Here is a 14052-nt window from a genome sequence, read left to right as displayed (position 1 = left end):
GACCGTTGCTTAGTGACCACCGCCACTGGCCACAGGTGAACGGATGCAATAGGGCATTTGGATTTGACGATAACCCTTTTCCCCACCCTTTCTTCTTCCTCGCTAACTCACGTTCAATTGACTCACATGAGCATTTGTCCTCTTACACCACTTTCACCCAAAACCTTAACACACTCCACCAAACCCATCAACACTATCACCAAACCTACCAAGTCTACCAACTCTATAACCTCCATCAACAAACCCAACGATCTCAACAAATCCAACAGACTAGTCAAACCAATCAAAATCTCTAAACGAAAAAGAAAACATAAACGACCTCTCGTCATCCCATCCCGTGATTCAGAATATACATTCATAGGTCGTTTACATTCCTCACCTTGGGTATTTAACAATAATCGTATTTCCGGTGTTGATCTTCGTTGGATATTAACAGGTACAATTCATTTACCTTCATATCTTTCAGAGAAATCAAGAGAAAGAAAGATGGCCGAAGCTGACGAGATCAAACCTCAACCTATGGAATTGAAAAGTATCGAAAAAGGTATGATAGTTGATTTAACTGGAGAAACGGAGGATGAAGAGATGGATATTGAAATGACTGAGAAAAAATTGAATTCTCCTATTACGCTCAATAAAATTCCTCGAAAAGAATCTATTTCAAATCATTTGAGTAGTATCCCGAGTCATTCGGAATCGGGAGTTAGAACGAATCAGAGTGAGACTGAGATGATAGGGAGAGAAGAGAATACACCTTTGGGGAAAAGTAGGAAATTACCTCTTACACCTACTTCTGGTTCGGATGAAGGGAGGGTGAAAAGGATCAAGACGGAAGGGACGGGGATGGGGATAGGGATGGAAGTGAAAAGAGGGGAATGGACAGATACGGAAGATAGAGCTTTGTGGCAAGCTCAGGTGAGTTTATTCTTTTGATCAATCTATCGACACATTCAACATCCTTTAGCGACCAGGAGGGTCAAATCAAGTCAAGAAGAAGAGACAGAGCGAGATAAGAGAAAGAGAAGACAAAAGAGAGGAATGAGGGAGAAGAATGAGAGAGGGGGAAGGTGTGTGTGTGAGAGAAGATAAAGAAAAGAAGTGAAGATGAGGAGAGTAGTGTCAAAATCAAGACGCTGATTTCAGCTACAACATGGCGAATGGAAGAATCCCAATGAAGTTGTGGAACGAGTCACTTGGGCAGGTGAAGGGAGGTCTGTTCAAGTACGTTCAACCGACTCCTTTTCTAAGAACAATCTGACGACCAAGGAATGTAAACAACGTTGGGCCGTTTTGAAGGCTGCTTCGGGATTATGAAAAAGGATATACAAAATCATCATCACGTCAGCTATCTCTCGGACCGATATTGAGTTTCTGGCAATCACGTCTATCTCTTGAAGTGAGATGTGAGAAGATATCTTGGGGCGAGACGAGGAATCATTAGTTTGAAAAATATGAATATGTACATAGTCTTACAAATAGACAGTAAATACCAATCTATACATTTTCAGTGTAAATTGTCCATACTGATCATTCGATGGTATACCAAGATGTTTCACTGTGATAGGAGAAGTATCAAATTGTCCATTGCACTCTCTCTCGTCTTCATGACAGGTTCATAGATGATTAAGTTGATAGACACCTAGATATCTCCTTCGATCTGTTGATATGAGACAAGATCTTCGACATATTAATCCAACTCAAGATTACTAAGTGAATTGAAATCGTCCCTCTCCACTACTCATCATCCTCCTAGCATCTTCACTCCCTACCACCCGTTCCAATTTCAACTTATCAAACCTACTGAACAACACCCTACTTTGTACTTCGCCTTCATCCACCTCACCTTCCATTTCTTCACCTCCAGGACCGAGGAAAGGCATACGAAGGAATTCCGTATAAAACTGCGCATGATCTGGGAGAGAATAAAAAACAAGGGTTTTAGCTCCTCGAAGACGGTATCGTCGGTAAAAGTGGAATCGTTCAGTTACGATTAAGAAGGGGACGCGTGATTTGAAGAATGTCGTTCGGGCTCGAGAGATTTCAGAATTGGAAGAGTATCTGAATGACGTTAGTCATATATATCAAATCATAATTACCAGTTATCGAGTGTCGAATATATAGAGCATGGTCTGTGTGGGGTTTAGTAGGGGTAGAGGTGAGGTGGCTGGTGATGGGAATATAAAGACGTACTCTGATATGGCAGAGAATGTGATGACTTCGGATTTCCTCAAGGCATTGGTGAGTCGAACGAAATCAAAGTAAGAAGGTACCACCACCAAAGTGTTCTGTCTCGACACGGCAGATCGTAGTAAAGAGGGTAGAGTCTGACCGATCAGCTCAGCCAAAGGAAATCCAAGACGGGAGCTGACTTGTTTCAAGAACCACTCTAATCGCTTTTCAACCTCCTCTGCAGCTGCGTCACCCCCTAATCCTCTTTGTCCAAGATCCACACGTTCGAACACCTGCTTGACTCCGGGTCTAACTCTGTCAAGCACACCAGGGAAAGAAGCACGATCTAATCGGATTTTTCCCGCTAAATTGTGACATTGGCGATGAAAGAGGGCACGTCCTTCTGGGGTGTCATATCGGGATAAGAGGATAGTTTGTCGAAGATATTTGGCTCTTCATGTCAGCTCTAACTTCGTGATATATATGTGGAGCAAGACCTTGAGGTAGAACAAATTGGTGGGGTGACATGATTCCAGACGAGACTCGTGATGAGCCACAAACGCAGGAATAGAGGTAATTGAGGCCTCTGAGAAGTCAGGGTATGAGAACAAAACCACCCACTGATTGTCTAGATACCAAGGTTTGACTCGGGAAAAGTCACAACCATGAGGAGACTCTGGAATTTTGTTGAGGTGATCAAAGATGAACTGATCGTCAGCTATACATATCTGTGACTGGATCCTTCTCAAGGTCGATCAATCAATTGTATGTCGGGAGATTACTCACCTGCACATGATCCCAGTTTTGCATCTGCATCACATCCATACCATCCACCACCACAATTTCCATGCTGGCCAATAAATCCTCGCTCTTCTCTTTCTCAGCAGTCATCTTTATCCCCAGAGGACTAGCCACCAAAATATCGCAATCCATCAATTTCTCCTCGTTGGCAGGCATCATGACCACTCTCCAAGCTTTCCGCGTGATTTTGATTCCAAATCTGAAATTATCATCGCTGTTTCCTTTGAAATTGGCCAGATGATCAATGGGATATCGTTGTGTCGCTGAAGGCTCACCGAGGGGATCAGTCGTATCGGAAGGTAGAGAGAACGAAGTTGTGAACGGTTTTAAACTCTCAATTTGAGTTCCTGAAGGTGCCAGGGGGAAGAGATAAGTGGACAGATAGTGAAGGGCCAAGGAGCGCAGTGGTAGAAGAAGTAAGACTTTAGGACGAGTGAATGATTGATCTCGAGGAGGATCAATAGGATGACCGGAAGAAGCTGCCCGAGAGAGTTTTTCGTTATTCTTGAGAATCCTCTTTCGGGTTCTAAGAGTTAGCACGATGAAACCTGGAGGAGAAAAAGTTGGAGACATACTTGAGGACGTGATTGAAGGTATGGACCATGATGGCTTGTCGGAGAGATTCTTTCTGTTCACCGAGAAGTTTCGTCTCTGATCCATCGGCTTCTCCGTCGAGGGAATGGAAATAGAAATCTTTGTATGTTCCCAGGTGGGACAGGGAAGTGGAGACCAAAGGGGCTGGTTTTGTACCCCGGAGAGAGGAGAGAAGAGCGGGTGTGATCTGATCTGTCAGCTGAGAAGCAATCGCAAATGCTAGTTGTCCGTGAATTTCAGGTCACACCTCGAGAAATACAACGCTATCATGGGTATAGAGAGCTCGAAGTCAGAGGTACTAAGTAGAACGTCTCTCTAGCCTGTGTGAGATGACAGACTGGGGAAAGAGTGTTCCGACAGAAGAAACCAGTCGTGAAGTGTCGCGGACGACCCTCGAGCATCGAAATGAAGAGTCTCGAACGAAAGTGGGAGAAGAGTAACTTCTCACTCACCCTATTCAAAGCCTCTTCATTCGACCCCAGCTCACCCGTCTTCCCAGGCCAATTTTCCACCGACTTTCCGAACCCTTTGAGACTCTTCCGTTCAAGCCCCCACTCATGAGCATCCGCCGCAGAGATACTCTCCGGCGTCAAGATAGAAGGAGAAGGACCGAAGTGAAGATTGAACATATCTTGTGAGCCTGAGAGTGAGCATTTTGTACCTGATTCTCTTCCGCTTGTTGTATCTGCCCAGAGTTACGCCCCCTTCTCCTCACCCCTGTGCTGTCCGTCCCTGAGTGCAGACCGTAGAATGTCACTGTCATATATAGCAAGTGAAAGTGTTTCATTACACAAGCTCATCGCTGATCTATGGTGGAAGACAAGAGAAAAGGACGAGATGAAGAGGAAGAGAAGAGAAGATGAGAGAAGGAAGAGGCAAAGAAATGAAGAGGAAGACAAGACAAGAAAGAGGAAGAGTAAAGAGGATGTCAACTCACCAGAAGGACCCGACTCATCTTCCGACTCTTCAACATCTTTCACCAAAAACCCCTCTTCTCCTTCTTTCAAGCCATCATCGACCTCCTCCACTCTAACTTTTCGGTTCTGTGATGGTTTATCCGATCCGAAATCCACTTTGAGACGTTTTCGAACAAACGAGCTACCAGTCGGACCTACCTCACCTCCGAAAACTACGCTCTTCCTCCTTTTCACCGCCTGTCCTTCGTTCGGCTGTGGGGAAGCTGGTGTGGGGGTAGAAGTGGAAGAACGGTGACCACCTGGTTGATCTCGATCAAGAGGATATCTCGTTGCTGTTACATTGAGCAGAGTGAGGAGTCTGACCTCTGTAGCGGAAGACATAGTGTTCAAGGGAAGAGGAGGAAGAGGAGGAGGCAGAATTGTAATCTTGCTCAAAACTTATTGATGCGATCGAAAGTGAAATATTGATCACGTGATGTCTACTCTTTGGTGCACTTAACTTATAGTAAAGATTAGAGATGCTGTAACAAGCAACGATGATAATGGTGGGAAGAAGAAGTTAGAAACGATGGATAGATCACAGTATATGCATACATCTAGGCTAAAACAAACTTGCATCGTAACACATGATTCATTGCATTCCATTCCTCAAATTGTCGTATTCTGTCTTATCACCAAGAGTCATTCATCGGGAGAGAAGACTCACTGCTTTGTGGATACTCCAACTCGTTTTCACGCCATTCCAACGTTCCCATAGTCTCTCTGACGACTTTGACAAGACTCTCGCCTGAAGATGCAGGTTTGTCAGAATCGAGTTCCCAGAACATGGCTCCTCCAAGTCCGTTCTCTGCGATGTATCTCGCTTTCTGCCAAGCGACAGCAGGAGTGTCGTACGTTACCAAATGACGTTTGTGACTGTTTTGTCAATTCCGTTTCTCGGCTTCACACTTTACGGATCATGAGTTGAGTGTGGAGAGGGAGTGTGTGTGCAAGGTGGTTCACACGAGTAAGTGACTGGATTGCTGAAAGTAGTGAAGAGTGTACGAAAGAAATCCTTACGGATCATAGGAATATGCAGCTCCCAGTGAACGATCTTCTATGACTTGAGAACCAGGCAAAGGGAGGGCTTTATAATCCCACATTCCTGCTTCCCAAGATCCTTCTCCAGAACCTATAGGATTAGCATGTTTATGGGTCAAAGAATGAGGAGTTACGAACCGTTGTAAGGCTTTCCAATACCTTCGGTCCCTTCGAACGCTCGACCATACAATGGAATACCTGTTTATCAGCTGATTGCCCAGGTCTACCTGAATAAGCTGACCTATGACCAATTTGTGTGGAGGAACGCCGGCTTGAAGGTAGAAGTTGACAGCTGTAGCGACAGAAGGTGAGTTTTGGTGAGAAGGGAAGAGTGCAGCTTGATGGCCTGTGATGGGATCCCAAGGACCGGCAAACTAAGGTCAACACTGCGTATATTGCGATCAAGTTTCGAAGAGGTAAACTCACGTCGTAGGCCATGAGATTCAAGAAGTCTAGATACTACCTTGATCAGCTTCCCCTAGTCAAAAGTCCTGATGACCCTTGTTACTGGTACTAGATGTGTAGAGTGGTCCTTACAGCCCGGAAGGAATGGAACAACAGACCAGAGAGAGGTTCACCACCCACCTTGTTCATCTCTCTCACTCTCAAGTTGTGCATATTATCCCAACCACACGGAGCAGAGATAGTTAGTTGATACATCCCCCTCAATCGCCCTTTGCTCTCAGCCAAAGCATCCAGTCCAGCTCTAAGTTCTCGTAGGAGAGAAACGTATCCCTCGTGTTCAGTTTCTGTCTTGGGATACTCGTAGTCAATCTATGGTAAGCCCTTCCCCATCAACTGATCCGCTACACTAACGTCGAGTCTGATTATCAGCCATTGAGATACATAGAGGGAGGCGAATGACTAACCCGTCTAAACCTACATCCTCTACGAGGCCAACAGCAGAATCTACAAAGATGTTCCTCCAGTCTGGGTCGTTGATATTGATAAAGTTCTACCACATCAATACGAGTCGATAACACAGGGTAGAATCATCGAGTAGAGAGACTCAGAACGTGGGGAAGATGATAGAAGCTTGAAGAAAGGGAAGAGGGCTAAACATACCCCCGACCATGTATAACCTCCTATGCTTAGTAAGACTTTAATGTTCCTTCATATATCAGCTGATGCAAGACATCAACGCAAGGGTCAACTGACCGATTAAGCTTTTTGATCAGATAGATAGCTTTGAGACATCCGTACATATTATTACCGGGCTCGTTCCAGTCGTCTCCGTCGTAATGAATCTACTCTCAGCGATATTCACATCATACATATCCAATGAGCGTGATTCAAGTCATTGTTGGGTCTTTCAGCTGAGCGAACATGACCACAAGAACGGAAGATGGAAGATGGAAGTGGGGCCGACAAAAGGTGAGTAAGATAGACAACACGGACGGAGATGAGTAAAGTAGCACATAAGGACAGGTGGGCCATATAGGTTTTAAGGGCCAAGCACAAAGTAGCAGCACGGAAAAGCATTCCAGCGGTATGATTAGATCGGAAAATCAGATAGGTGTGAAAGTGTCAGAGATAAGAATCGTTCAAGCACATATGTATCAAGAGGTATATAACTCACCTCAACATCTGCCCAAGTATCACTCAGAAATACCTCTCCAGTTTCCTTATTGATGTTTCCAAAAGCATAATTGATATGCGTCAAATCATGATAAGGTATAAGTTGAGGAGGGAATTTCCGACCGTATATTCCCCTATACAATCAGTCCTCTTTCTATCATACCGGTCGAGGAGGAGCTGACCAATTGACCTGGGCATCAGGACGACCCTCAACTATGCTATCTCATCTATTCTCTTAGGCTAAGCTCGGATCCTGTATGGTTTGCTCTGATTGCCGGGTAGAAGAAAAGAAGAGGAGATAAATATGAAGAAGAATAGACCCGAATCGAAGAACTGGGATGTATCAAGAAATGCTTTGCTGGTCGTTTCGGACATGCAGAGGTTTGAGTGGTAGAAGCAGCTAAGAGTGAAGGAAACAGAAGAAGGGGGAGGGGAAGGGAGGAAACTTACAAAGTACCCTACACTCTTTTTCCCAGGTCTCATATTTCTTTCTGGACCAATATCAGTCCAATCCTTATATACTCGATGAAAGATCTCTGGAAATTGTTGCAGTAGAATGACGCTCAGAATTAACAGTGAACCGATGGTCCATAGACGATTGGAAGACAGTTTGGTGATATATATCTTTTGGAAAATTCTCTACGCCTCGAGGCACATTCGGTTATTGTGGAGATAGAAGCAAGAAGGCAAAAGATGCAGAGTGAGGAGAGGGAGAAGCAAAGGTTGAAGATGTCCAGCAATGTCGTTCAAGGGTGATTGATGGACCTGTGGACCTGTGTTTCTGGGGCTCCGGAATGTCATCCCTTCACTTTTGACTTTCAACCGAGACGTCCTTGAACCTTAAATCATCCCGCTCAGCTCGTGAGGGCATGGGAAGCCGCCGGCCGCCGGGCCAGGAGGGGGGTTTAAAGGAATCAAGTTGGTTAGATTGCAACAGCCCCTGCGTTACGTTCCTACAAGATGCATCCTAAGCATACACAATCTTTTCCCAACGCCAGCGTCGGTACTTCCTTCTCAATAACCTATCAATCTTAATACCAAATACAATACACATCCCACCGCTCTCACCGCCGACAATCCCAAGACAGCATAAAAGATCACTGTGAGGTAAGGATTGAAAGCGCTACTACTTGCTTCTGCGAAATGTTTGTTGAGCCAATTGGTGAATACAGAACTGGTGAATAAAAGAATGATGAGAAGATTACAACCCAAGAAAAGTAGTACGACGTTGGTTCTGAATGTTCTATCTTGATCGTTTCTTTTCGTCTCGGCAGATCGTTTTTCATGTACTTCTTTAGCAGGTACTCGAAGTTCTTGTCTGGCTTGAGACCATAAAGCTTCCACGTCTTCGAGTTTAGTAGGAACGGCAACTTCTGCGAGTTCTTGTCCATCCTTTTCGACTTTCTTAGCTTGACCAAGATCTTTGGATGCACCATTGTCGCCTTTCGTTCCCCATGATACATCGTGCAAGTTGCAGAATGCGTAAATGAGGAGGATGTTGACGTAGGAAGGGAGGAGGAGAAGGTATTGGAAAAAGGATGTCAACATGTGCCATGGTTCGAAGTAGAGCAACGAGGAGATGAGGTAGAGGCCGTATGTAGCCTCGGCGTCAGCGTTGACACTTTGACTTCGATTCTGGGACATGGAGGGATGAGTGGCAGAGGAGATGGAAGCGGGGGCAGAGGAAGAGGAAGAGGAAGAGGAAGAGGAAGAGGAAGAGGAAGAGGAAGAGGAAGAGGAAGAGGAAGAGGAAGAGGAAGAGGAAGAGGAAGAGTGAAGCCGACTTACAAGCAGAGACAAAGCAAGCGAAACGAATGTCCTATTGTGGAACAAGGCATCGACGTCGGACCATCCAGCAGCAGTATGAGGGACCGATTGGTACACCGTCCATCCGGCACAATACAACAGAATACCTTGGCAAACAGCGAAGAGCACGATACTGATGGTCAGGACAATCACCCGCGGTAGCTAAGACGACTGACCATAAGGTGTACATGAATTTGGAACCTTGCGGCCGATTACCAAGTGAACAGACCAGTACCACGAAACTGCGGGCGTCAGCTCATACGAACTCGGTTGAGCAGCAAGACGAGTCATCGCGGGAGGACCACAGTGGTCGACCAATAGTAATCGGGGCATGATGGCATTTTACTAAAACGACTCACATGAGCCCAATGTATACCTTGTTGAAGATCTGGAATACATCGTCGCCAGCACCACCAAATGGATCGGAACCACTAGTAACACTCGAGCTGAGAAGGAAGAAGAAGGCCAGATAGAATGACGAAAGAGAAAGCCAATTGAAGATCAGATTAACCAAGTCTGCTCGTTAGCTCTGCCAAATGACCGAGACACATGCTGATTCACTGTATAAGGTGACGATGGTGAGCAAGAACTTTCGAATGATCCCATGGCCACTAGTCCAAATCCGGTAGAAAGATACCATTGCGTATGTCTGAGCAAAAATCGAACCGTTGAGCCATCTTCGACGTTGAGAGATGAACTCTGGTATTCGATTAGGAACATCAGTACCGGCTTTGGCAGATTTGACATATTGTAATCTCCACCGAGCGTTCTTCTTCACGACGATTTCGAATGCTAAGATACGATCTTCAGCTAAGAACTTGTTACGATCGAATATGCTGGCCGTGGCGCCTGGGAGGTTCATGAGTTCTCCATGGAAGTATGCTGCCAGGGGGCCAGAACCATCAGGGTGATTCGCAACGGCCGCATAACGATAAGCAGAGAAAGCACCGGGTAAGACGGAGATCAGTCCGAAGACAGATTCGAATGGCTTGTCGAGAATGTTGGACATCTGACCGTCAGTGAATCGGATAGTGATGTGCCCTGTGACTTACCTTGTATTCAAAATTCTGGGCGGCCACGAGAGGGTTGAAAAGGAGTTTGCCAAATCTACCAGTGTCGGCAAAGATCTGAACGTCAGTGACAAGACCGGATTATGGGGCATTTAACTCACCTCGCCACAGGCACCTCCGACGTTGGGGTGCTTCTCAAAGCACTTGTACAGTTCGTAGATGCTCTTGCCCGAGGGTTTGGTGCCGACATCAAGCAACACACAGACATTAGGCTTGATCAATGGTCCAAATGCGCTATGAATCAGCTTCACATTCTGGGACAAGAGGAAGCTGAACCAACTTGAAAAACCATCGATGACTGTTGAGCTTCTTCTTGTTTTGCCTACACTGTCAGCAATGAATGAAAGATCGGTATGAACTAACTCTTTGAGACAGAATAACAGCTGAACAGGTACTGCTCCAAAGCCCACTTCTCCACTATCAGACACGACGACCTGCGAGGTGTATTCGAATATATGAGCTTGGGTTTCCTTGCCGGCTACATGGTCCTTTGCCACACCCTTGTAAAGTCAGCTTTAAATTGTACATTCCCTTTGCCAAAGACTGACCTCTGCATAAACACCCATTAGTTGAAGGACCTTTAGCACCCGGGGATCCACCACCTTTCTACCGTCTGCTACGATGCAGACAACTACCTTCTTCCACGCTTCCGCACCCCATGTCTTGGATCGGTTCCGGGTACAGAGATGGGCGATGTTCTTGATGACCGAGTTGAGAGTGCGGAGGAGTAGATCTGACGTTTCATTGTACATGGTCATGACGATCTGTAGATTAGTCAACTCATAGCCCCCCTTTGAGTATGGATTGATGACAGATGATCAAGAGTAAGTGAAGGAGCACTCACAAATAGCTCTGTCCTTCTTCCCCATAGGTATTGTCGAAGCGTGAACTTGTTCCTCATAAAATCATCAGGATCGCATGTTGCCGCAGAATACCTCATCTTGTTCATCTCTTCCTCTTGCAGTCCCAATCCCTGAGTGGTAGGTATCACACCCCGGGGTACCGGGATATCCATGATCAGATTCCCATTACTGAGAGGAACCTGTTGTACGACGCGTCGTTCCAACAATTGATTTCTGATCTGATGCCATTGAGCTCCTCCGTTGTAATTACTGGGAACTGGAGAAGGAGCTCCATACATGCCACCACCATAAGGTGAGAGAGGGGGACGAGGAGGATATCCTGATGGAAGGGGAGGAACGACTTCTCCCACCCCCCATTCTTTCGCATTGAGATTGGTAGTGGAGGAATACGATTTTGTGTCATCGGGCCAATCATGTCCGTTTGACGAGTAAGATGGTCGAGGTTGTAACATCTGCTGGGATGGGTAGGCGGAAGGAGGTTGCGTATACATTTCGTGACTTTCGTACTGACCTTGATCCACCGGGGATGGGCCACGTTGCACGTTGGTGGATAGAGTGGAATGGAAAGAGTCTGGTTGAGAGTATTGAGAGTATTGGGAGTACTGAGTGGGTTGATGATAAGGATCAGGTTGAGAAGGATTGTGGTACGAGTTAGACGTGAGGGGAGGAGCTGAAAAGTCGGGTTGACGACCGTAACCTTGTCGATTGTAAGACATGTTGTGAGGGCGTACTGTGTCGACTGTGGTCAAGTAAGCTCAAGGATAGTAACGGGCAGGAATGAGGGGAAGTAGTACAGTATGGTGAGTATGAAATGGTAGAGAGGGAAAGACAATGGGATGTCTGGCAAAGGACCGTGCGGGAGACTAAATGTTGAATGATCGTGTCACGTCGATACATCAAGTACGTCGGACGTCGATGGCTGTCGAGGCAGCGGGAGGGAGAGATGAGAGGTCAGCGATCAAACTGCAGTACAGCTGCAGTGGGGGAGAGAAGGGATGTGTCAGGCTCAGCCAGGGCCCAGGGGAGTGTAGTGAGAGGTGAATATGGTGGGGGGAAAGGGATCAAAGTAAGACAACGAAGAGTCAAAAGTGGCTAACGTAGATTGGGCAAGTGTGAGGTGAAACGCGTCAGGGGTGAGGGACCGTGCGATCGATCTGGGGCTCCTCTTCATTCCAAACGTCATTGCGGGCGTCAGCCCCGCAAATCTACTGGGGGTGATTCAGGGTTTTTTTAACATAATTTCTACGTAAGTGCCTGGAAGGGTTTCCCAAATCATGACGTGTATTTTGTCGATCAGCCTTTTGATATGTATGTAGTTCAAGAGTCCCTTAATGTCACTTCCATATATAGCTAAAATCTTCTACAATGACAACACAATGGTCTTGCTATCACTCAGTAAAGAAGAAGTGTCAAGCTCCCAGCAACACTGTTTTTGGCTCCTCGCATTTTCGAAAGGCGAGTGCTGGTCAAAAATCTGATCAATATTGGAAAAGTTGCTGCTTTTGTCGCCATAAAGAGCCTATCTCCCTTGCTACTCCTTCCTCACGTCACCGTATCAAGCAATGCAACCAGTGTCGTACCTGCCTTCCCTCCCCCCACTTCCTTAGTGACCGAGGACGAGCAGTACTTGCTTGTTCAGACTGTCGCAACAAACACCCACACAGTGACAACTCTCTGACCCACCCACGACCCACTCAGTCACCCGGTGTGGACGGGCTCACTCCCAGCTCGAGACGATCCCAACCTCGACCTCGACATGATGTCTCCCGATCACCATCACCATCACCACTTCGGCCTGCTGCAGCTCAGTTGATCTCTGCCCGTCCTGTTAGAGTGAATCGCCGACCTCCAAGGCGTCCTGATGCTACCCCCCCTACCAACCAACCAATTCTTCCCACCAGACAGTTTCGGCCAGTAAATCATTCCGGGGAAAAAAGGTGTAAAACATGCCGCACCTGGCAAGTTATCATCAACTTCCAGCATCCCAACCAATCTACCTCATATCTCACTTGTCACACATGCCGGGAACAACAACGGCTTCGATATCAAAATCGCCAAATGCAACATCCAATTGAAGAATCCCATCAACCTCATCCTGAACCCGTGGTACCAGCTAATGCTATGGATTTACAAAAACCATGCTTGACAGAGGATGAAGTGACCCTGATAGACAACTTTCACAAGCAGCTTGAGAGGATTCAGATGGAGTACTGTGCGACTTGCAAGGAGAGGTGGTTTGAGCTTAAAGTCAGCAATGGCATGTGTGCTAGGTGTAGACGGGGAGGAAGGAACAACTTGTCTGCGGAGAACAATATGGATCCTGGTGTGTTGTTTTCCTCAATGACTATGACTGATAGGACAGGACTCTCTCTCCCTCAGTTGTGTATTCGAGACAATCTCCCCCCACCTGAACCGCCAACACAAATGGAAGAAATGCTTCTCTCTAAAGTTCATGTTCAGCTTCAGGTCTGGCAAGTTGCTGGCCGAGTGTCACGACCCAGCCTGTGCAGGGTCCTGACCCAAAACCCTGAGCTCCACCGATCCGAGTCGATCCGAGTCGATCTGAGTTGATATGAGTTGATATGAGTCGATATGAGTCGATATGAGTCGATATGAGTCGATATGAGTCGATATGAGTCGATATGGGTCGATATGAGTCGATACGAGTCGATAGGAGTCGATACAAGTCGATACAAGTCGATATGGGTCGATTTGAGGCGACATTAATTGGAGAGCAGGACTTCCTCAAAAAGTATAAATACTAGACCTATCTACTTTGTAGTTTCTTCTCTTCAAGGATCAAAATATTATTTGCCACTCACAAAAGACCTCTTGACATTCTACTTACATCCGATACATCCCTCACCATCACATACACCTCTATCGTCATCTCGACCTGCCCGGATCCTTCGCAAGTCATTAAAGTCGTCCGACCACATCACAAGTCTACGGACAACATACTAACCGTCGTTGTCCAAGCTAACTAAACAGTTGCAGTCCACCTGTCTTTGATCCATCGAGGTCTGTCAAGGACAGGACCGTGACAGTATATTTTGATCCTTCACACTTGTGATTGGTCACATACTTGTTTAGTCTATCGTATTATCGAGGCATCACCATGGCACCAACTCGTGCAGAACTGGAAGCTAGACTTGAAGAAGTCTTAGCCCATCA

At 46.3% G+C, this 14052-nt stretch overlaps 5 protein-coding genes across 5 annotated transcripts; 2 read left to right on the top strand and 3 right to left on the bottom strand.

Moving 5' to 3' along the window:
* Nucleotides 1-486: 486 nt before the first annotated feature.
* On the top strand, nucleotides 487-1314 carry TREMEDRAFT_63454 (uncharacterized protein; the record flags this gene model as incomplete). The annotated part of the gene is made up of 3 exons (XM_007005725.1): nucleotides 487-915; nucleotides 1144-1221; nucleotides 1267-1314. 3 exons carry the CDS (start codon nucleotides 487-489, stop codon nucleotides 1312-1314), a joined length of 555 nt encoding a protein of 184 aa, XP_007005787.1.
* Nucleotides 1315-1444: 130 nt separating this feature from the next.
* On the bottom strand, nucleotides 1445-4870 carry TREMEDRAFT_39796 (uncharacterized protein). The gene is made up of 8 exons (XM_007005618.1): nucleotides 4502-4870; nucleotides 4017-4204; nucleotides 3546-3751; nucleotides 2956-3496; nucleotides 2791-2876; nucleotides 2370-2622; nucleotides 2191-2324; nucleotides 1445-2058 (listed from the first exon to the last, which is right to left on the bottom strand). The coding sequence occupies exons 1-8, from the start codon at nucleotides 4860-4862 to the stop codon at nucleotides 1707-1709; spliced, it is 2121 nt and encodes a 706-aa protein (XP_007005680.1). The 5' UTR covers nucleotides 4863-4870; the 3' UTR covers nucleotides 1445-1706.
* Nucleotides 4871-5112: 242 nt separating this feature from the next.
* Nucleotides 5113-7275, bottom strand: TREMEDRAFT_32275 (uncharacterized protein; the record flags this gene model as incomplete). Its single annotated transcript, XM_007005581.1, has 11 exons — nucleotides 5113-5144; nucleotides 5188-5396; nucleotides 5541-5652; nucleotides 5700-5759; nucleotides 5803-5935; nucleotides 5988-6020; nucleotides 6147-6335; nucleotides 6427-6516; nucleotides 6627-6672; nucleotides 6720-6808; nucleotides 7141-7275. Coding segments are annotated over 11 exons (1128 nt in total), but the record flags the coding sequence as incomplete, so codon positions are not given.
* An 878-nt stretch (nucleotides 7276-8153) lies between these two features.
* On the bottom strand, nucleotides 8154-11330 carry TREMEDRAFT_69288 (uncharacterized protein; the record flags this gene model as incomplete). The annotated part of the gene is made up of 11 exons (XM_007005839.1): nucleotides 8154-8741; nucleotides 8928-9078; nucleotides 9122-9187; nucleotides 9305-9461; nucleotides 9507-9954; nucleotides 9998-10072; nucleotides 10117-10249; nucleotides 10296-10337; nucleotides 10379-10515; nucleotides 10564-10779; nucleotides 10860-11330. The coding sequence occupies 11 exons, from the start codon at nucleotides 11328-11330 to the stop codon at nucleotides 8154-8156; spliced, it is 2484 nt and encodes an 827-aa protein (XP_007005901.1).
* Nucleotides 11331-12936: 1606 nt separating this feature from the next.
* Nucleotides 12937-13449, top strand: TREMEDRAFT_63451 (uncharacterized protein; the record flags this gene model as incomplete). Its single annotated transcript, XM_007005724.1, has 2 exons — nucleotides 12937-13201; nucleotides 13241-13449. The coding sequence occupies 2 exons, from the start codon at nucleotides 12937-12939 to the stop codon at nucleotides 13447-13449; spliced, it is 474 nt and encodes a 157-aa protein (XP_007005786.1).
* Between the last annotated feature and the right edge of the window lie 603 nt (nucleotides 13450-14052).

The sequence above is a fragment of the Tremella mesenterica genome (genome assembly GCF_000271645.1).
Source record: "Tremella mesenterica DSM 1558 unplaced genomic scaffold TREMEscaffold_8, whole genome shotgun sequence".
Taxonomy (NCBI): domain Eukaryota; kingdom Fungi; phylum Basidiomycota; class Tremellomycetes; order Tremellales; family Tremellaceae; genus Tremella; species Tremella mesenterica.
Note: the sequence above shows the minus strand (reverse complement) of the source record. Positions and strands in the feature narration are given on the sequence as shown.

Bases quoted from the DNA above. Each gene is read 5' to 3' on its own strand.
- TREMEDRAFT_39796 (XM_007005618.1), bottom strand. From the start codon at position 4,862: ATGTCTTCCGCTACAGAGGTCAGACTCCTCACTCTGCTCAATGTAACA. The intron at 3,497-3,545 runs GTATGTCTCCAA...GCTAACTCTTAG, and splicing joins ACCTTCAATCACGTCCTCAA to AACCCGAAAGAGGATTCTCA. The intron at 2,623-2,790 runs GTGGGTGGTTTT...GCTGACATGAAG, and splicing joins CCTTGGTATCTAGACAATCA to AGCCAAATATCTTCGACAAA.